General features: G+C 38.6%; 1 protein-coding gene across 7 annotated transcripts in view; it reads right to left on the reverse strand.

The window, feature by feature from the left end:
- Positions 1 to 1,862: 1,862 nt before the first annotated feature.
- Positions 1,863 to 23,156, reverse strand: part of TRAK2 (trafficking kinesin protein 2) — a 71,875-nt gene continuing 50,581 nt past the window's right edge. For 5 of the 7 annotated variants that reach the window (XM_069068776.1, XM_069068778.1, XM_069068779.1 and 2 more), the window contains 9 exons: positions 22,933 to 23,007; positions 20,156 to 20,293; positions 16,678 to 16,757; positions 15,930 to 16,142; positions 14,521 to 14,822; positions 10,850 to 11,116; positions 10,119 to 10,218; positions 8,600 to 8,653; positions 1,863 to 5,947 (listed from right to left, as the gene is read on the reverse strand). In XM_069068776.1, coding sequence (XP_068924877.1) covers positions 5,269 to 5,947; positions 8,600 to 8,653; positions 10,119 to 10,218; positions 10,850 to 11,116; positions 14,521 to 14,822; positions 15,930 to 16,142; positions 16,678 to 16,757; positions 20,156 to 20,293; positions 22,933 to 23,007 — 1,908 coding nt within the window. In that variant the 3' untranslated portion in view covers positions 1,863 to 5,268. The remainder of the gene's footprint in view (positions 5,948 to 8,599; positions 8,654 to 10,118; positions 10,219 to 10,849; positions 11,117 to 14,520; positions 14,823 to 15,929; positions 16,143 to 16,677; positions 16,758 to 20,155; positions 20,294 to 22,932; positions 23,008 to 23,156) is intronic. The other 2 variants (XM_069068782.1, XM_069068781.1) reach the window with 2 other exon arrangements.

Genomic DNA, 23,156 nt, shown 5'->3' on the forward strand with positions numbered 1-23,156 from the left:
TGGTGCTCTTACTCGCTGAGCCACCTGGCCGGCTGCCCCTAAGCAATTGGGGTTAAGTAACTTGCTCAAGGTTACATGGCCAGGTGTTTCTGGGTGGGTGCTAAATGTTTGAGCCCGGGATTCGATCTCCAGGTCATCTCAACACTGGAGCCGGTGCTCTTACTCGCTGTGCTACCTGGCCGCCCCTTAAGAGTTCTTTTTGGAGGCGGATAACATTTTACATCATGAGTCCTTTGGAACTGTCTTGATCAGAATGTCTAAGACTTTCATAGTCAATCGTTGTTACAATATTGCTATTACTGTGCACAATGTTCTGGTTTTGCTCACTTCCCTTTGCATCAGTTCATATAAATCTTCCCAGGTTTTTCTGAACCTACCTTGTCATTTCTTATAGCACAACAGTATTCCATCATGATCATATGGTGGAGCAGTTAAGAAACAGGATAGTATTGAGAAAGGAATTATTAGAAGAGAAACATACTTCAACTTTGGAAGGTGTTTCACAAAGGAGAGTTTAAAAAAGTGCAAGGGATTGGGATCTAGAGTTGGTGACAAGAGAAGGGGCAGTTTAATTATATATGGCTAGGACGAGCAAATTCTTTCTCTTTCTCCACCCTTGTTTATGACTTCATTCTTGACTCTCCAGACTTCATTCTCTCTCATGTTCCTGTAGCCTTCTCACTTTGGAAGATCCCTCTGCCCCTGCATCCTCTTCCTCCCTCCAGAACCTCCATTTTAAGGAGTACCCATATTATTCATGTTCAAAACTTCATTCCTCTACAGGTTCCACTCCTATCTTTCCAAATTTCTTTTTCTATCAATGCCTGCCATCACTTTCATTTTTCAGTTTCCTTTTATATGTTTTCTCTGTTAGACTGTAAGCTTCTTGAGAGCAGGGGACTATCTTTCTTTTTGCTTCTATTTGTATTCCCAGTGTTTAGTACATTTCTTGTCACATAAGTCCTTAACAAATGTTTGTTGTTTTAACTTGACTCCATGTTCTTCTTCCTCATACTGTTGTGATGTAGGGGTGCTGGGAACCCTGAAATTCAAGGGCTAAAGATGCGGGTTTTACCACACCCAGAAATAACTGGCTGTGTAACCTTGAGCAAGTTACTTAACCCTGATTGCTTTAAAAAAAAAAAAAGATGCGGGTTTGCTTCAATAGAATTTGACTCAAACCTTCTTTCAGTCTGAGACAAGGTTTCCTGTAACGCCAATACAAGCGGGCCAGATTCTTAAAGAATCTGTGTCTCATTTACTTTCTATACTAATGGCTTAAAAAAAATAGTTACATTAAGAGCCTAACAAACAAGGCTAATTTACTCATGTGATAAAATTAACTGTCATTACCACTAAAAACATACAGGGGCACAGGCCTGACAACATATTTTTTCTCCTATCCTGCCTAACTCCAAATGAACTGCAAGACCAAATTGTGCCATGCTGTATTTCATTGAGACCCACATACAAGCATTTTCACTGAAATACACTTATAAATATCCTGAATGTGCTAAGTACCTTCTCCCCCTCCTAAGGGTTTTCATTTTATTTTCACAAAATTTTTACCAAGTAGGTAGGAGATGTTAATCCTAGTTTATAGGTTTCTAGTTCACAGAGGCAGAAACACTGAATGATTTGTCCAATGTCATATAGTGATTCATTGTTGGCAGGGGCAGCAGAACTCCTATGAATCCGAAGGTTTTCTGCGTGACTATTTTCCCCCCAAACTCTGTAAGCTTATGTGGAGGTAGGAGGGAGTAAGCGCAACAAATAGAAATGGGGGTGAAAAACGTTTAGTATGCAACCCGATTATAAACAGAAAGAAAAGGCAAAGATCTGAGACAAAACCAGAGCAGAGCAAGTGAACTTAAAAACAAAGTTGTTTATTATCTTTTTTCCATGCCATAAAGTCAAGTGCACAAAGCTGTCTGACAGAAGCCCACATTCCCCAACATCAGACAATGCTGTCTGCCACACTCTAGACTGCAGTCATGCCAGCATACACTAATGCATTTCTCTGCTGGGCTGGACCCAGGGAGTACATGGTTACATTGGACATCCAAGGAAAGAAAATCAGACTTTAAGACCAGGCCCAGAGAATGCACACATACTTTCATTTGTCAGAACTAATAATACTTTAATATTGCATCAAGCACAGATTACAGGGAATCAGCTGTCAGTTCTCAGTAAGCCTCTTTTAATGTTTCTCCTTTCCGATTGGCACCTCAATGCCAGATTTGTGTTGGAACACATAGCAGTTAAACCAGGTGCTTGTGCTGCTCCAATATTATCATTAACTTCTCTCCAGAAGCTTTAAAGGTGGGATAGGCTGCTTTTTTTTTTTGAGTTTAGGTAGTTAGCCTGTTCGTTAACAGGAACTACTTCTACTCGAGAGGTATAGACACAGAAAACCTCCTTGAAGGCTAGAAAGAAAGAAAAGTTTGGTTTTTTACATCAGTCTTCAAGTCCAACATGGAAGTTGTAAAGACAGAAAACAATATCTGAATGGAGAGAACAGCATGATGGACAAGTCTAGGAGGCTTTCTTGTCACTGAAAACTCATCACAAAATCATGATGTGGTGCAGATTCTCAGACTGTGTGTACCATGTAACATTTGACTGGCTCTTGCAATTTTTCTGCATGACTTCTTACACAGACCCACTTCTTCATGACCAACATGGACTGGTATTTGACCCTCTGGCTTTTGGCCCAGTCTGTCTCTAAACAAACCTTTGCTTACCTGGCTGATAATTAAGCTAATGGTTAACTACTACCTAGAGATCATTACAGGGCTAGTGGGGATGGGGGGAGGGGGAGGAGGTAAAGGTACATATAAATTAAAATTTCCTCAATATAGAACACTTCAAAATCTAGTTTAGTCTATAAATACTTATATAATAGACTACAGAAGCCTGACATTTGACACTTTGTGCTGTTTCCTGGCTCCCATGCCACACCATTCTGCTTCCAATTCACTTCTTTATGCCTCTCAGAAACCATAAATATCCTAGCAAAAGGACACACTAGAAATCTGGTTCATTTGAGGGAAAAGGAAAAAAAGTCTAACTATAAAGAAAGCAAAAAGCCCACATAGTTACTATGAGTAAAACAAATTCAAAAGCCCTTTTAAAAAATGGAGAGTTTGGGGGTTGGTTTTTCTTCCTGTAATAAGCAACTAGGATTTTTCTTTTAGCATTCTTTACAGTTAGGGGACATGCTTACATCAGTTTTATTTATGCCCACGTTTTTTATTCCTCTTTGAATGTGTGACTGCACTCCTTAGGCACAAGATGGAAGAGGAAGTTGTCTTCACTTTTTTTTAAAGTATCATTTAGAAAATTTGAAGATATATTAAAATATACCACAAAAATACTTAAAAGGATCGAAAATTCATGGCTGACAATGTACAAGTGTTAGTTGATTTTTTTTCCCCCCTGACCTATATTATCTTGAGATTTTTATACTCATGGCTGAGTCCACAGCTCCTCAAAAGTTGGGAAGGAGCCTCTGGCAGCCAAAGGGGTGAAGAATCTGTTGCTGATCATCAGGTTAATTACAGGTCTCACGGAGAGCCTAATTATTCTAGGCAAAAAGTTCACCCACAGAAGTCCTCTTTCCTCTAAATCAGGGTCATCGACAAAGCTAACCCATAGGAAAGAGGCAAAGTGCTAAGATTCATGCAAGTCAGCACCAGAGAGATTTGTGCTTTTCCCATCTGGAAACAAAAAGAAGGGTAATAACTCATTTCTGTTCATTTTTTTCATCAACCATGTTTCTTAGGTAATTCCATTTATTTTCAAACTGTCCTATTCAAATGATACTACTGTAATATATGGAGGTGCAGACATCATTCAGTGGGCCTGGGAAAAACGAATCTACTTCTTCCTGTCACAACTCTGCATTTCATTTTGGTATTTGAAACCTAACACCAAAGGGTCTGCTGATGCCAACAGATATAAAGGGAACCCATTTGGAAGAGCAAAGGCAACCTGCCTCAGCAGGTTTCATTTGATCTACCCTTTAAAAAGCTTATTTTTAGAGAAAGGGCTAGATATTACCAAGCAGTCACAATAGAACAACTCCCTGTTTGGTCTTTATTTTGTGATATACTTTTCATTTAGATTTAATAAAATCAAAATACAACGCCAAAGTAAGCACCTGGGTGTTTCTTCAGTTTCTAATAATTCAATGTGCCTGAGAATTTCTTTGTGCAAATACAGGTATTCTTCCATTAAAAAATATGCATAGCCCACTCTGGAAAGATTCCTTTCCAAAGTTGTGACAAACTTTTTTTTAAAAAACAAAAATACAACATCCCCCAATTCCTATGGATTGCACTTCTTCTTTACGCTCTTCCCAGCCTCCAAGGAGACCTGAGACACACATAATTATGTCCATATGTCTTGACCATTGCACTCCTCCAAAAGGAAATTCTGATAATAAATTTCATTGGCTCCAGTTCACTAAGCTTGCTAAAGTAGAAAAAGAAAATAATAAAGAAATCCCTAAGAGCATTGGTTTTTTGCATAGTACAAAAATATAAAATTTTTAAAAACTGTAGAGGTGGTTGCAAATACAAAAGGAATTTGAATAGTGCTTGTGCTCAGTGTAATTCTCCTATCTGGTTGGTGGACATGAGGCAGAAAGAAACATGGGCTTCTTCTGATCTGACAAAAAGGTAAAATTCCTAGTTTTTTTTGTTGTTGTTTCAATTGTGAAAATAGCAGGTGACAGACATGCTTATAACTAAAGAGCAAATGGGAAAAATGTATAAAATTTCTCATTATTTCTAAGTAACAGCCTGGACCTGTCACTTTAATCCCTGGCTTAGGTACCAGCCTTGATAAAAAGAATATTTTTCCAAATGACAATGGAAGCTGCTCTCATTCTCTGCCTCTATAAACTGATTTCTCCCTGCTTGTGATTCCCAGCTAGAAAGGGATGAGAATACAAGCCCACAATGTATTTTGGACATGCTCTACTGTGAAAGAATTTTACTGTTTCTTTGCCTTTTTTTTTTTTTTTTTGGTTCAAGTCAAGAAACCCTGAGGCTCCAGGAGTGCTCTCTGCCTCTTCCTCCCTAATACCGGTGACCACCTCTTTTGCCTACATATTTCTCAGTTACTAGTGCTCGTACTCTGGACCTTTTCACCACACTCATCTTCATACTTTTTCTTTCTCACATCCACAACCCTTCTGCAACTTTCTTTTTCCTTCAGATTAGACTACTTTGATCACTACAAGTTTATCCTTCATGTTCAAATTCAGTCTTCCTTCAAGACAGCCATTTTGGGGGAGGATGTGCAAACTGGGGCTCCAAAGCTGCCCATCATGACTGGAAGACTCTGGTTCCGCCTGAGTCCACCCAACAGATTGCTACTTGCATTTAAAAAGGCAGCAGAGTCTGGTCTTCGCAGGCCAATTTCTGTCCCTTGGCTTTTTCTGTTTTCCTTCATCTCAGGGGTCTTGATGACCCTGGCTATTCCGAGTCTCTTTAGTCTGTCCACCAGGTTCATCTTCAACTGGCCAATATCTGGAGGGTTTTTGGAAGGCCTCAAGCCATACATCTCCTGTAGGAATGTTTCAGCTGGTCGAGAGGCAAGAAAGTTTTCTGAGAGATATGCTCGGGATTCAAAAGGCAAAGGAGACGGACAAGGTGAATGGTATGGAGAATTTGGTGGGGTGGAGGGAATGGCTGGGACTTTAGTGGTTGGCAGGATGAGAGGGTTCTCTGAAATAGGGCTATGGTATACTTTGGCAGAGATGCCTCGTTCTTGCAGAAGTCTGGCCAGACCCATGGTGCTGCTGCAGGTGGTTGTAGAGTCTCGTCGGCTGCTGATGGATTCCCCGATGTTGAGCCTGTAGGACAGGGCAGGGGAATTCATTGCTGTACTAGGGGTACTGCTACCAGTACTTCCACAGGATAATGATGGGAACTTGGAGCTAAAAACAAACACAGATGTTTGGTAGCATAATCATAATTACCATCAACATTTAGCATAAGACTTTTTTTTACAGGTGCATTTCACTTAAAACATATCTTTTAAGTGTAAAACTATGTACTTATAAAAATAATCACACTAATTCTCTAAGCTCTAAATGGCCCACCAGACAATTCCTACAGGTAGGTATTGATATGACACTTTAAAGTCTAGTACTACATATGTTACATATGTTAATATAAGAATATTATATATACTATATTGTTTCTTAATATTTAATTATATATATACTATATTGTTTCTTAATATTTAAATTTTTTGTTAAAATTTTAAGTTCAGTTCAATATTTAAGCTCAAAAATTTTTATTTTATTTTTAAAAACTTTTTAAAAATCTGGACTTAAACACCAAATAAAATGAGCACTTCCATATAAACAGAACAGAAAAAGAGGATTTTCATAAAATTGTGAATTTATGTGCAGCTTGCTTTTCTTTTTAAGTATAAACTTAACTCAACATGTAACTTTCAAAACTGTCCTGCTTTTCTGGGACTTCTTCTGGCCTTCCTTCTGTTCTCCCTACTGCATTAAAGAAAAGAATGACTCTCTTTTTGGGAGAAGGGGGCAATCTCACGTTATACTTTAAGAAGAAATGTGAAATGGATTAAAGAGTAGTCATGTAGAGAACTGGACTTAGCTGGATGGCTGGGCCCAAAGGTGCTCTAAGCATTGTCTCTTAAGGGATTCTGTATTTTTAACATTTTTATCAATCACTTGGATAAAGGCATGGCATACTTATCAAGTTTACTGATGATCTATAACTTAGGATAGCTAACCTACTGGATGACAGAATTAGGATCCAAAAAGATCAACAGGCTGGAAGATCAGGTTGAAACTGAGATGAATTTTAAAAAGGAAAAATGTTAAGTCTTATCCTTAGTTTCCAAAACTCAGCTTTACAAATATAAGATGAGGCAGTCATGATTAGACAGCCATGCGTCTGAAAGATATCTGGGGGTTTTAGCGGACTGCAAGCTGGATGTGAGCCCGCAGCATGTTAGCCACAAGTGATCTAAGGCTGTATAAGAGAGGCTGGGTGGCCAAGGGAGGTGTCACTCGTCTCTGTCCTGTTCAGACAATAGTTGGAGTACTATGTCCAGTTCTGGGTGCCATGCTTTAGGAAGGTCATTAACGTGCTGGAGTAAGTTCAATGGAGGCCAACATCCCATATGAGGATTACTGAAGATCCTGGGGAGGTTAACATGGAAAGAAGGCTGGATGGTAGTAACATCACAGCAGTCTTCAAGTACCTGAAAGGGTGTCATGTGGAAATGGGAGGAAAAATGCCTAATAAATGTGAGCTGTCCACATGGAACAGACTGGTTAGGAGGCAATGGTTTTCCATGTACTAGAAGCCTTAAATAAAGCCTGGATAATCACTTGCAGACATATCATAGAAGGGATTCTTGCTTAGGCATTGGTTGTATTGGATGATCAAGATCAGGCGCTCCTAATCTGGGGTTTGTGAACATTTTAATTTCTTTTGGACAACGGAATTTCAATATAACTGATTTCCTTTTCAATCCTATGCATTTTAAAACATTATTTGGAGGAGTCCATAGTCTTCACCAGGCTGTCAAGGGATTTATGATACAAAAAAAGTTAAGAGCCCTTGGCCTAGATAATGCCTTCTAACTTTGAGGCAGCTTGATGGTGAAATGGATAGAATGCCAGGCCTGGGTTAAACCTGAGTTCAAATTCAGTCTCAGACATTTTCTAGCCGTGTGACCCTAGGCAAGTCATTTAATCTCTTTGATCACTTTCCTCATCTGTTAAATGTGTATAATAATAGCATCTACCTCCCAGGGTTGTTGTGAAGATTAAATGAGATAATCATTCTAAAGCACTCAGCCTGGCACATATTAAGTGCCATCTTAGTGTTAACTATTATTACTAATTATTATCATTTCTTTAGTGATTTGGTTATTTCGTAAAGATCCATTGTATATTTGCTATGCCAAGAGAAGTATTTTTAGCCTATTGGAGCAGAAGTTCTTTTTATGGGAATATATTTCTAATTTTATAATAAAAAATCAGTGGGCAAATAATTTGCTTTGTAAAAATTCACTATACTTTTTTTTTTTTGCTTTTTGGAGGGCATTTGGGGTTAAGTAACTTGCCCAAGGTCACACGGCTAGTTAAGTGTTTGAGGCCAAATTTGAACTCAGGTCCTCCTGAATCCAGGGCCGGTGCTCTACTCACTGCGCTACCTAGCTGCTCTTTCGCTATACTTAAAGAACATTTCTATTCTATAAATGAAATACATTGATAACATAAATTTTGCTAACTTTCAATGAATATTTCTATTCTATAAATGAAACACAATAGATAAAATTAGGTTTGATTATTTTTATGCCTTTTATATAGCATCTTCCTTTTTTAAACAAATATTAAAAAACCCCAAACCTCCATCCCTTCCTAGAGAAGGAATGTGTCTGTTTTTAATGGCCTACTTGGTAAATGCTGAATGACCATTATACTAACAACTTAGTGGGATTTCCTCCCAGAAATATCGAACCCAAATTTATACATGTCCTTATACTATACCACTCAAAGGTAGTTTAAGAATCTATGGATGTATTTTTCAACTCTCACCTTAGAACTCTGATCCCTGTGATAGTAGAGGGAATTAAGCTCAACCTTTGGTCTCTGGACAATAGTCAAAAGGAAGGCAATGAGAAAAAACAGCAATAAACTTATCAGTCATTACAATTCTTTTTTTTTTTCAACATTTACTGGCCAGAAAAATGTTAGAAGAAATATATGTCTATATATATCTATGTGTTGTCAGATACTTATGCTATTTAAAGCTTTTATTTCTCTGTTGTGTCCTTGACCAAAGAAGGCATAAGAATCTTGACTCTGTCTTAGACCAATGTGAAGCTCAAAAAGGCTATCAGGAAAGAAAAGGATTTTTTTTTTTGCCAGTTTATTGGAATTTTAAAAGGTAAATTATTAGTTGAACTTAAAACAGCACATTGTCATGCCATGTAACAATTTCAAACTAGAAATCAAAATTAGCAAAGGAATATATGTATCAGATAGCTTTTGGGAAAAACAGGACTGTCTTTGAAGTTAGGTTTAACTTTTCTAACTGCAAAACACACTTAGGATTTTGAATAATTCTGATCAAGAGGCTGTCTTTATGTGGGAATCTTTTAGAAATAAACTAACAAAACAATTATCCAAAATGTGGCATCAACATGGAAGATTCTAAAGCAAAAGCTTCACCTGCTAAATAATTAAGGATCATTATGGACTATTTACACAAGTCATAAAGGTTTCTAAGCCTCACAGACAAACATAATTTCATTAATATTCAATATTTAGAAGTCTCCCTTTTAAGTACCTTAGAACACTTCATAAAAAAAACAAAGATAAAGCCAAAATTAAAAGCAACTTCTCTCTCCAGGACAGCAATTTGCTAGTTTACTACCTTTAAAACAAAACATAAATTTTCAATATCACCCTTTTGATAACATACTTAGGTATATATGTCCCATATCTTCTACTCCCCCACCTCTTCAAAGCTTACAATGGAAGGAAAAGTTGGTAATGATTAAATTAGGATCCATCAGATATTAAGCATAAATCATTGAAAAAAGAAAAGAGGGATATGAGAAGCCAAAGTTCATTCCACTCTAAACACCACCATTCTGATATATACTAGTACTGATCATATCATCTTGACAACAGCATTCACTCACAGAAACTGTCAAGAGTTAAAAGCCAGACATGTTTGAAAAAGAAGAATTAAAAAGGAGTAAAAAGGTGATAACAGTAAAGGGAAAGCAGATTTTCCTTCCAATCAAAATGCTGTGGATTGAAACCTTGGGTGAAAGTAGTGAGAAAACTATCAAACAGTTGAGAAGACCTAGTGGACTCTAGGGTTGTCAGAGGTCTGCTTGTGGGATAGACATGTTGGAGATTAAGAGCGTCTGGTAAATCAAAAAGGGACCTAAAGCACACTATTAAACACTAAACAGTTGGCTAGATTTGTGCTGATTTCTTCTTCAATGACTTCTGAATTTCTGGGTCAGGGTCTTTAAGATACAGAATGTAATCCCTTAATGAAAAAAAGAAAACTTATCACAGATTACTGAAATACTCTTACCTTGGGGTAACCTGAGTGATATCAGAAGGATGTAATATTCTACAGGTGGTAAAGGTAAATGTGGAATTTGTGGACGACAGACATTTTCCCGGATTTGAGGCTGTAACATGGGCAAAAATGCAGATTAGGACACCAAACGGGAAACCAAAATATACTAGTTTAGTTATACAAAGAATACAAAGTTACTTTCATTTTTTCTCATAATGGCTTGTGCCTCTTAAGTTTATATGCCAAAAGGCTACAGAAACTTAATATACATGAAGTTTTATGTATGCATTACAATATTGACGGGCTAGTGTACCACTAGATCATGTACCAATTTTTAACTTGAAATCAAAACCAGATTGGTCTTATCATTTTGTGGTAGCCGAAGTAAACACAGTTGTCTTAGGAATCAGGTTCTATTTCTCTAACTGTGGAAAGAGTCACTCTGTACTTTAAATCTTCCTGGATCAAGATTTTTTTTCTGTCTTTTACAAACTATTTCAGATCAATCAGTAAACATAAAACTCATACTGAAACATAAAAGTCATTAAAAACAATAGCTCTACTGGTCAAATTACCAACTCTATGGCTTCCATCATTTCATATCTAAACAAATCTATCAGTATCCACTGAAATTTTGACAAAGAAAACTAATTAAGCACCCAGAAAGTCAAGCACTCTGCAATGAAGGCTGATGGCTTAGGCCTGCTAAGAATAATTATATTCAGCCCAAAGATGTATGTTACCTGTAAGTGGCACACTTGCTGAAGTAAGAGGTGGTAGGAAGATACTGGGTACTGGCTTAGACACTGAAGATTTCCCTTCCTCCTTAAAAGACTGCTGAACCTGAAATGTTATGCCCCCGTCTTCATCTTCTTCTAAATCAGAAAGGTGATAAACAGCATCTTCTGGCAATAAAGTAAAGCCTTTTGTAATGACGCCTGGCCGTGGGTCAAGAATGGTTCCCAGGTTTGGTTGTGCAAGTTGCTGCCAATGATGTAGAGTCTGAGATCCTGAGTAGGAAAAGAGAAGCTTTTAGAGGGGTCAGTATCTTTTATTTTGGAAGAGAAGCTCATAGTAAAACCAAACAAATATGGAATAATGAAATTAGCTACTTTAGTATTAAGTATCATAAAATTCTTAAAAGTGAAACAGAATTATGAGAGGGTGATGAAAATAGTTTAGTAGTTTATCTTCACAATCACCTTTTGAAATCTGAAGATGTAGGAAAAAATATATTCCTAGATGTATGAGACTCAACTCATTGAAGGAAAGTGTAAGCAACTAGGGGTGTGGAATATGGGTCTAGAATTCCTGGTCTTTAATTAAGCCTCTGTACTTGTAAGCCAAAAACCAGTCAGTACATCTCCAACCTGGATGTCTGAGGTGTAAGAGGTAATGAGGCTCAATGGGGGAGAACACATCCTCCATACTGTTATCTCAATACCCAATTGTGAAGTATAATTCTGAGAACACTGACATCATTTCACTTCATTCCATTCTAAACACCACTATTCTGATATATGCCAGTTCTGATCATATATAGGTAAAACAGAATCAGTGTTGGAATGTACCTTATCGACTGGGTTATTACCTACTTCTTTTTTTTCAATTGAATGAAGGAATCCCTTTTACATCAATAGTGCAGAGAGATTTCAGGATAGTGTCTATACTACAAAAAATTGAAATTAATTCTGAATGACAAGTATATTTTCCTGTTAACTTGTCGAGTTGTCCAATAGTTTGGTAATGTAATTAAGATTTTATAATAATAAAATTAAGAAAATTATAGTACATGGTTTAAAAAAACCCCACAAGCAATTTGGCCAATTTCAAGGATAGAGGCAGAGGTCATCTTTGCTGAATCTTTATCCAAGTCATATCCAACTAACCACAGGTATCCCTCCTGGGTCCTCTTCTTTTCAATTATTTTGCTTGATGATCTCATTAGTTCCTATGGATTCAACTATCATCTCCAAGCGTATCATTCTCAGATCTCTTTATCCAGGCCTAACTTCTCTCCTGACATTGCATCCTGCATCTCCAACAGCCTATTGGATACCCTGAACTGGATGTCTTATGGACATCTTAAACTCAACAAGTTCAAAACTAAACTCGTTATCTCCTCCCCCAAACTCCCCTCTTGATGAGAATTTCTGGGAAAACTAAAAAGCAACATGGCAAAAATTTGGTTTAGAGCAACAACTTAAACAGTCAACCACATTATGTTCATAGAGGATACAACTGCATAGTAAAGGTCACACAAGAAAAAAAATTGGATGAGGACCGATTCAGGTACTTTTGACAGCTATGGCTAGGGGAGAAGACTTATCAAACAAGAGACAGAGGCAATAACAAAAGACAAAATAGCTAACTTTGGTTAATAAAACTGAAAGCTTTTAGCATGTAAAAAATGAATGCAAATTAGGTTAAGAAGAGAAGTCACTGACTGGGAAAAAAATCCAAGATTTATGGAGAACTAACACAAATGCATAAAACCAAGAGTCATTCGCCAAAGAATAAATTGTTAAAGCATATGAACAAATAGGTTTCAAAGAACTACAAATTACTAACAACCATATGAAAGACTCCTCCAAATCGCTGACAATAAAATTTAAATAAAAATAATTCTGAGGTTCTACCTCACCCACCCAATTATCAAAAATCTCTTAACTGGCAAACTGAAGGACCTGCTCTCAGTCTTTATCCTTCCATGGCATCTGATGCTCCTTAGGCTTTTGTGACATTATCTGCTTTTGGTTGCCTCCCTACAGGTCTGATTGCTTCTTTGACTGGTTCTCTTGCTGAATGACCATCTGTAGGAATCATATCTCCTAATTGTGAGTGTACCCCAAATCTCCTAGGCCCTCTATTCTTCTTCTCTCTTTTCTCTCACTTAGTGTCTGCATCAGCTCCCAGTGGTTTAATTATCATCTCTATACAGGTAATTTACAGATCAACAGAGTCAGCCCTAATCTCTTTCTTCAGCTCAATTTCCCTACCACCAACTACCTGTTTCATATTTCAAACTGGACGTAGGCATCTCAAAACAAAACTCATTATGCTTCATCTCCCTCTCCCAAACCCAACCTTCTTTCAAAGCCACCTTTTACCATCAAGGGCACTACCATCTTTCCAGTCATTCAGGTTTACAATCCCGATGCCATGTTTAACTCACTATCATCCAAGTGCCCTATCTTGCCATTTCTACCCCACGCCACCTCTCACATCTATCCCCTTCTTTCCACCCATACAGCCACCACCCTGATTTAGTACCTTGTTAACCTCTTGCCTGGATCAATGTAACAGCCTTCTAATTGGTCTCCCTGCCCTAAGTCTCTTCATGCTCTGCTATATCCTTCAGAGTCATAAAACTGATTTTCCTACAGATGTTCTTCCATTTTAGTGGCTTCTTCTCAACCCTAGGGATAAAATATAAACTTCCCTGGTGTTCAAATCTCTTCACAAGTTAGCCCAAATTTACCTTCCTGGTCTTATTTCATTTTACTGCCTATTCTTACACCTTTGGTCTTTTTATTCTTAAAAGCAATTTAAAATTATGTACATACCCTTTGAGTCAGAGTTCACATTTCTATGCATAAACCCAAGGAGATGAAAAGAAAGGTCCTGTGTAAACTAAAATATTCACAGAAGCACTTTTTGTGGTGGCAAACAACTGGAAACAAAGTAGATGCTGATTTTGAGGAATAATTCAACAAACTAATACATGAACACAACAGAGTAGTAACATGCCATAAGAAATGATGAATACTAAGAATTGAGAAAAGCATGGTAAGACATATGAACTCATGGGAAGTGAAGCAAGCAGAATCAAATACAACATATGCAATGTCCACAATAACGTAAATGCAAAGAACTTCCCCCCCAAACAAACAAAAACCCAAATGCTGTCAGATTATGACAACCAAGTTTGATCCAGTAGGAGAATGAGGAAATGCACCTCCATGCTTTCTTTGTAGACATGGGAAACTAAGGGGGTAAAATACTACACATGTTAGATTTGGCTGACGTATTGGTTAATTTTGCAGAACATTTTCCTCCCCCAGTTTTGTTTCTTCTTTGTTACAAGGGATGGATCTCTGGCTAGGGAAGGGGAAAGGATATACTAAAAAATGAGGGTGATGTAAAAACAAAAACCACCAATGAAAATACATTAAGAACACCTTAGCAAAGGATAAGAACAGAGTATTTGCTGCCTTCCACATGTACACTTTAAACAGAATCAGAACAAGAGAACTGATCTTCAACAAGTCTCAAATAAGGGCTAGACTCAAGGGCTCTTTTTCAGGGAGAGTTCCTTAAGCAATGACTAAACCACAGCATCAATTCCTAGAGAAGAAAACAATTGGAAACATAGAGCTCAGGAAGGTTTCTTCTTCCATTACGGACTGCTCACCTTCCAGGGGTTTGACAATCTGCAGCTTCTCTGGCATAAATGCCCGAATGCAGCTGGTACTGGTACTAAGGTCTGTGACCTCAGACTGGTTGGTGCAGAGAGAGGCAAAGCTCCCTGTGGGCGTGCTGCAGCCACTGGCCTCTTCTTTCTCATCAGCCAACACATGCATCTTACGTTCCCATTCCTCGGCAAAGAACTGTTTCTCACTTAAGTAGTTCTGCCGGCGCAGACAAAGGCGGTGCAAGGCTGTAGCTAAGTCACTGTCTCCAGGGGTTCCTGGCAGCCTCGTATTCTGAGAGTCCCTGTGGGAAATAACAACACTCCCACTAGTGACAACACTGGAGGCCGGTCATTACCAAGTGCTTTCACAAGGCATTACTGGATTCAGCGAGCATTAGGTCTGGAGGACCGCAGCGAGCACATTTTGTGTTTCTCATTTCCACAGTGTAGGCTGTGGAGGGATACTAAGGAATCTAATACTTGGTATTTTTTTTAAAGATGTAAATTTGTTAAGAAGAAAGAAGTGTATCACCTTATACAAAGGTTTAAATAATCTGGTGCACAGAAGATAGCGCTTCTTTACCGAACAGTAGCTAATTTCTATGTGCTTACAACCCGTCAGGCACTATGTGAAGCACCAGTTATCATCTCAGCTGATTCTCACGATAACCTTGAGGGTGAGGGCTGTCATTTCCCCCATTTTATAGATAAGGAAACTAAGGAAAACAGAGGATAAGTGACTTGTTTTCCTAATTCCAGGCTTAGCTCTCTATTCACTGTGCCACCTAGCTGCCCCAAGAGAGATAAATATCTTTAATCACATTTATATCTCCAATTGAGTAACATACCTCCTCTTTACCTCCCTAACCTTTTGGGATGGGATCTGCAGTTTCAAGGATATAGGGAATTGCCTCCAAAGGGAACTCCCGTTACCAGTGGAGAGTAGGACCTACTCTACAATTTAGAATCTTAATAGACTTTGCCTGGGGCAAAGTGGGGTTACCTTGCTATTGGTCCCACAAGCAGTAATGTCATAAGCTGGACTTGAACCTAGGTCTTCTGGACTCCCATCTCCTATGTCATGCTGCCTCTCAAATACATAAAATTAGGAGTACAGACCTCTATAATCCAGTTCCATTAGCTGGTAAGTTTTATAAGTGTGTAGTCAACAAATAAAGCATGAACTCTTGGGCCATAATCTTCCGTGGATACATTAGGATATTAAAATAAAAATTTTTTAAATAAAATTATATGAAAAAATGCAGTGATGGTTTTAGAATGATTATGGAAACCTGCCTATTTCTATGGCATTGTTCCTGGAACAGTGTGACCAGACTGCTTGGTTCTGAGTTCATGAAGGTGGCCATGGAAATGCCACAAGAAAAACAGAAACCAAAGCAACAAATTACCCTCCTTCCTTGGATGTATCATCCACATTGTTCCTTGGGCTTGGGTGTGTCCTGCTCTCCAGACGCTGAATCCCAGACTGGAATGGCTTTGCTGTCATTATGACACTTGAACGGTTGGAGCCCGGAATCGGAAGCAGGGCAGGAAATGAGGCTGAGCGGCAGCGCGTGTCATTAGCCACCTTGACAGTATCAAATACTCGCTTCTGCTGCTCTCTGTTAAAGAGGAAAATGAAAGGCATTTGCCTCTGGTGGAAGGAAGTTAAGAGGGCAATGTCTTTTTCAACCAGGCAATTTACAAAGGAAAAGCCAGAAATCTTTTTGGGGAAAAAAAAAGTTGCCCCAATTTTACACTTATCTGGATGTGACTGTGGTCAGGACAGATTATGAGCCAAGCAACTACTAGAATTAAAAACTAAAATTAATTGAAAAAGAAGACTTCAGAACACACTCAGTTGTGTTTATTTAATAAAACATGAAGTTATCTAAAGTGGGGTAGTCTCTCAAGTTTTAAATGCCACAGAATAGGACATACTTACTAGTTTAAAATATTCATAAATTTCAGAACAAGGAAGTTGAAGAAAACTATAAAAAAGGAAAGTTACCAAGGAAAAGTATAAACTGTAGGCTGATTTTATAGCTCAGTCTCACAAATATCTGTTACTTTGGGCCACAGTTGAGAAACTCCCCAGAAACACTTTTTTCTCTTTATTCTGGTGCTTTGGTCACAGAGATGACTAATGGGACTTACTTTTGTTTGCAGAGAGAAGATTCCTCATCCAAACTCAGTTCTTTACGCATAGTTCCCTCAATTTCAGCTGCTAGAGATTCCTGAACAAAATAGTTTAGATTTATTTTGTTAAAACAAAATAAAATGAAAAGAAACCAAAAAGAGTGAAAATCAAGGACTCTGATATCTCTACACAAATGCACTGAGTAATTATGTAAAGAGATAAATGAAGTAACCTGTGACCTCATTAGCATCATTACAACTTAACTGGGATGTGGCTCACAACAGGATCTCAGCAATGTAAACAATACCTTATCTAGAAGGAAGAGATCAGATAAAGTCAGTGAGATTTACACCTGTAAGGCAACTCACAAACCAGATGGGGGTAAATATGGTAGAGAACATCCAGAGTAAGAAATAAAAATGGCAAATGGTAAAAATATCATTATGGTATCTGGAAGGCCACAAATTGGGTACAGAGGCATGACAGTGTAGTGGTAGGACTCTTCAAATGGCTAGACATCTGCTACAGCTCTCTCTCCTTCTCCCTTTCCACCCTCACAACTGCTAATTAATAAAGACCTGGCTTCCAAAGCAGAAATAATGGCTTAGAACCTTGGAAGGAAGTGATCATTCAGCTCAGAGCTAGGGGTACACAAGGAGAGGGAAATCCAGGTATGTTTTGACATGCATCCTGGATTTGGGAAGTTGCTCAAATCATTGCCCATTTTAATGATACTTATGAGGTCAGAAGTGACTTTTCAAAAGATTTTTGAGAAAGGATAAGGAGGTTGCTACATCCTGTATGATTCTGACTAGGAACAAAAAGAAAATCAGTTTAAAGAAATTAATGTGGCTGCTGAGGGAGCTCAGGCAACCAACTCTGATCTCTGAAAGGCATGCAGAGAAAATGTCCAAAAACACATCTCAATCTGCACCCTGAATCCATCATTCCTCTACCAGGAGGTGACGGGGACACTTCAATATTGGTAATGAATAAATCGGAACTGAATTGATCAGCGTTCCTAAATCTTTCTTTCAAAGTTGTTAGTCTTTAAAATGCTAATGTATAAACTGATCTTCTGGTTCTGCTCACTTCACAAGTTTTCCCAGGTTTTTCTGATAGCACCATAACTTGTTCATCCATTCTCCAACTGATGGGCACCCTATCCTCCCCTCCCTTAATTTTCAGCAATTACCAGAAAGAGCTGCTATAAATATTTTTTATATATATGGGACCTTTTCTGTCTTCTTTGATCTCTAGCGGTATTATTTCAGGGTCAAAGGGTATGCAGAGTTTAGTGACTTTATGGACATAGTTCCAACCTGCTCTCCAGAATAGTTGGACCAATTCATAGCTCCTATTGGTAATCTTTGGAAAAAGTATCTAAAAAGAGAAAGGTGCCACAGGACTGGAAATGGGCTAATGATAACCTGATCCTTAAGGAAAGAAGACTGATGCTTCAGCTAATGATCTTGACTTTAATTCTTGGAAAAATCCTGGTGAACCTTAGGGATAAAGAGATGGCTTGTGAGCCCTTTGGGAAGGGAGGGCACTAGTTACTGTAGGGATCCAGAAAAACTTCATGTAGTTTTGAAGGAATGCAGTGATTGCAAGAGAGACAAGGAACAAGGGCATTTTGGATGCTGGGGACTGCCAGACCAAAGGCAGAGATATGGGAGGGGAGGCTTTGTATGTGAGGTTACACAAAAAACCGGCATGATTATTTAAGAGTGCCTTTTCAATTCTATTCCCTTCAATTTAAACAATCTGGGGGGTACTATTTAAGCATACTTCAAAACAGCATGTTCTTTGGGGGGGGGGCACTTGACTGGTAGATGAGTGCTAAGACTATAGTAGGCCTGGAGTTTAGGAAGGCATATGATAGAGTCTCCAAAGTATAACCTTTGAACAAGACAGAGAAATATGGGCTGGATGACAGAGTCAGGTGCAACTAGGACTTGGGTGAATACCTCGGTCAGTACTAATCTGGAGGGAGGTACCTCACAGAGTTCCACAGGGCTCCATATTCAGGTCTGTTCTGTTCAACAATTATTAGACTTAAATGATAGCATCTTTTAAATGACCTATACCTGAGATGGGCAGATAGCAAGTTGGATGATAGAATCAGGATGTTAAAAAGGTCTTAATAGACTGAAAATAGGGGCCTAATTTATATTAATGCTTATTAAATTTATAAAACTAGATTAAAGAGACAAATTCACAAATACAAAACAGGGGGAGTGGTGGATAGACGACGATTCCTGTGAAAAAAGACACGGTTTTCATGAACTGAAAACTCAATACAAGCCAAGGACATGGAATGGTGACCCCCTGGGGGCTCACACGTGCTTAGGCCATGGCGATACATAAAAACATAGAGTCCTGAATAAGGGAGGTCGGAGTCTTCCTGTTGTCTTCTGCTCTGACAGACCCCAGCTGAAGTAGTTTCTCCAGCTGTGGCTGCTAGCCTTTAAAAAGGACAAACTAGGATTTGTATGGAGGAAAGCAACCTGGATGGTGAGGGGTTTCTGCCTGGTGCATCACAAGAACACACCATAGGGATGTTTTGTCTGGAGAGGACTTGGGGGTGGAGGATGATGAAGGACAACGACAGAGGAGTCACCCTCATTTTACTTGGTTCGTACAAGGCAACATTAGGAACTGCAGAAGTTGTGGAGAGGTTATTTCAGTTACAAGGAAAAGGAATGATCTGCTTCAAGAAGTAATGCGAGTCTCCTTGTGAGAGGCATCGGGTCACATACGACCCTCCTCTCTTCAAGCACAAACTTCATCTCTCCCAACTCCTCCCATCCCTTCTCTTAAGCAGAGGACTCGAGCTCATGATTTCCTCGGAAAGCTGAAGTCACCTGAGGAAGAACACCAAGGCATGTGCTCCAAAGGAACTCCCAGACAGCAAGGAAAGGGCCAGACAAAACGGATGGATGGCACATACAAGAAGGGAAACCACACCGGCTCTGCATGTTTCCTCATCCGTATATAAGCATTCCAGTCCCAGAATTCCATCTACCTCAACTAAATGTTAAAGCAACTGCCTACTTGTAGGAAAAAGCTTCCTTCTCTCCAGGCTGCACACCTGACTTCCTCCACGGGGTCTCAGCTCTGCAGGCTCCTGCTAGTCATGGAAATGCACAGAGTGGAACACACTCTCCCTTTGGTTGGATGGCTCCTCCAAGAACCTCCATTTAAGGATGGTGCCCAGGCCAGTCACGTCTCCTCCTCCTCCACTCATGTCCATCCCCACCCATCCCACCCCATTCCCCTTTCCTTTTATGGGCTGTCTTCTCTCATTAGAATGTGAGCTCCTCGAGGGCAGAGGCTGTGTTTCTGCTTGTATTTTTATCCCCAGATCTTAGTGCAATGCCGAGTACATAACAGGTACATTATTGAACTGCTGACTGACTGTCCTGATGGTACACAGCCTACAGCATATATGAAACCCCCAAATTTTCTTAACATTATGTATGGTTTCCTCACCGCAGAAAATGCTCCACACTGTTGGGGCCCATGTAAATGTGCTGCAGGACTAGACCTACTACGAAGTTCCTTTACTTCTTCTTGGGATTCGTGTAGCATTCCCAGACACTCTGCGTTCCGATCCTGTAACTCATGCAGCTGAAATGAGAGACAGGAATGATCAATATAACGTACTACACAATGAATGAACAACAATGAAAGAAAACTTCTCCAATAGTCAGCAAGCTTTTCCCAGAAAGAAGTGAACTTTTTTCAGTGCTGTCAAGCAGTTCATCCTAAATGAATACAGTTGGTATATTCCTAAAATGCCAAAAACACATCCCTGCTAGAGATAGATATAATTCCTCCCACCTTAAAATTTAAATTTATAGTCTAGAGTAATAATAATATACTTTTATATAGTACTTTAAGATTTGCAAAGTATTTTCCCACTTGATGATCAAATTTGTTATCTCAGTTATCAAATCTGTTATCCCATTTGAGTGTCAAGAAGGAAACTAATAGATTAGCTATTAGTCACATTTCATATAGTATCCATAAATTTTATTAAAATAAAATCACTCTCAAGTAAAAAAATACTAATGTCAGGAAGGTTTAACCTCATTTTCAGGTACTTAATCTTTCTAAACAAAGGATTTATTTCCCTGGTTTGGGAATCATTCTTTATGCCCTCATAGGTAGATGTAGATAGTGCCTAGCACAAAACAGGCACGTAATAAATGTTGGTTGAGAGCAAAAAGCATTTTCTATTGAACTCCTTATTACATTTGTCTTTCTAGAGACCCAATTAATTCACAGGCATTAAACAAATTAACCATAAAAATTTCTTTAATGCTTTATGGTTTACAAAGTCTTTTCCACCAGCTCTGGGCATTATTGTTCCATTTTATAGATGAGGGACTTGCCTAGAGTCACACAGACAGTTAATGTCAGAGAGGTTATACATTTGTAATCATATTTAATAGACTGGCTCATTATGAAGAACCTAAGTAAATCAGATGGGTTTTTAACTGTTTTGCCTAAATATCTGATCCTCTGGGAAGCCCTCTGAGATGACAAAATGCAAGGAGAGTTGCCATCTGCTTTGGTAGAGGGCATTTCCATGGGGAGTTCCTGGTGAAATGAACAAAGAAACCAACATAATGCATATGTGAAATTTTTGCATAGTTTGAGAACATGGGATTTTTTTTTTATTCTTCCTAATCACATGGAGTAAAGCAATGTCTTTAAAGCAGAAGGATCATCTGAGAGAAGGAATATAATTACCCGTATTTCACTAGACTAATCCTTCCTCAAACTCACACGTGGAAAAGTCCATATATTTTATATTATTAAGTTTTACAAAAGCTTAACGTTTCATGTCTCACCTCCCCACCTCATGGATCTGTGAAGAGCAACATCAATCCCTTCCTTCTCTCTCTTCAAGCACTGAAGGATCCTTCAATAGTTAATTAAAATAGTACTAATCTTTAACCTCATTACTGGTGATTCCACTGATATATCATCCAATTATTCATAGCTGAAAAGTATCTATGGATTAAAGCGTTACATGGGATGATCCCTGTTCTCTCTCTCTCTTTTTTCTTGGAGGGGGGAAGGCAGGGCAATTGGGATTAAGTGACTTGCCCAAGGTCACACAGCTAGCAAGTGTCCAGTGTCTAAGACCAGATTTGAACTCAGGTCCTTCTGACTCCAGGGTCGGTGCTTTATTCTATGCGCCACCTAGCTGCCCCCAATGCCTGTTCTCTTAAAGTCATCTTGATCTTTAAGTATTTTGTTTTTTACAAGAATGTTTAGTTATTCTTACAAAGTTGATTCTGAAATAAATGCCAATCTTAACTTTCGGCACACTGTATTCAAATTTTGTCTGTCCTTTCTTGTTTTTTTGTAGAAATAACAATAATAATTACAGTTAATATTTATGTAGTATATCAAAGTTTGAAAAACACTATATGTATTTTATTTCACCGGATTCTCATAACAGCCCTGGGAGGTAGGTGCTGTTGTTATCCCCATTTTTCAGACGAGGAAACCAAGGCTGGGAGAAGTTAAATGACTTGCCTGGGGTCACAGAGTTAGCAAATGTCTGAGGTAGGATTTGAACTCAGGCCTTTCTGACTCCCTGTGCAGCACTCTTTCCCACTGTGGCACCTAGCTGCCTTGAAATACTTCAATGGATTTTTGATGTCACATAATACTAACAGCAACCCACTCACACCTGCTCTTCCCACAAGGTATTCCCATTCTTCCATGTCCTCCAATGCCAGAGTCCTTCTTACGTGGTTCTGACTCTGGGAGGAAACCCATGGACCAGCCATCTCCTATTTCACAGGATCTCAGATGGGAGACCACTGAATCCATAATTTCTGTGAACTACTTCCAACTTTTGAGGGTTTCTGGTAGTTTTGCTTCTTTTTGGTATTTCTATTGCTATTTTAAGTAGTAGGTTGACAAGGTAGGCTCCTTTATGACAATGAACTCTGCCTTTCTCATTTGAGTTTATTGACCCTATGTAAAAGGGTTAGTGTTAGTGGTCATTTGAGTTAGACTGAAAAATCTATTTTTACTGAAGAATTCTACAGAATTAAAAATTTTTAATCATTCATAGAACATGCCAATAATAGTCCACAGATGCCTCCCAATTAAATTTAAAAAAAATCATTGCTTTCCTCCATTTTCTTAAGTTATATAATTCTTCATAAAAACCACCGAAGAATTAGCGAACCCTCCATTCGCTAGAAGAAGAGAGACACAGAAAAGACAAGAAAACAAATTACCTCCATTGTCAGCTGTCTTTGGGCATCTTTGGAAGCTTGTAGGTGAAGCCTCAGTTCCTCCTTTTCAATCACATGCTAGTGCCATGTTAAAAAGAAATACTTAAAATTTTAAGCATATAACATACAGTTGTTCTTTTTTTATGAAGGAAGCATATATCATAAGAAACTCTGATATGAATAAGTTACTCCTGACAAAGAAATTTTATAAAATCCTAATTATAATA

This window comes from Petaurus breviceps, unplaced genomic scaffold (genome assembly GCF_028583685.1).
Source record: "Petaurus breviceps papuanus isolate PSGF00001 unplaced genomic scaffold, PetGlider_PUasm1.0 90769, whole genome shotgun sequence".
In the NCBI taxonomy this organism is placed as follows: domain Eukaryota; kingdom Metazoa; phylum Chordata; class Mammalia; order Diprotodontia; family Petauridae; genus Petaurus; species Petaurus breviceps.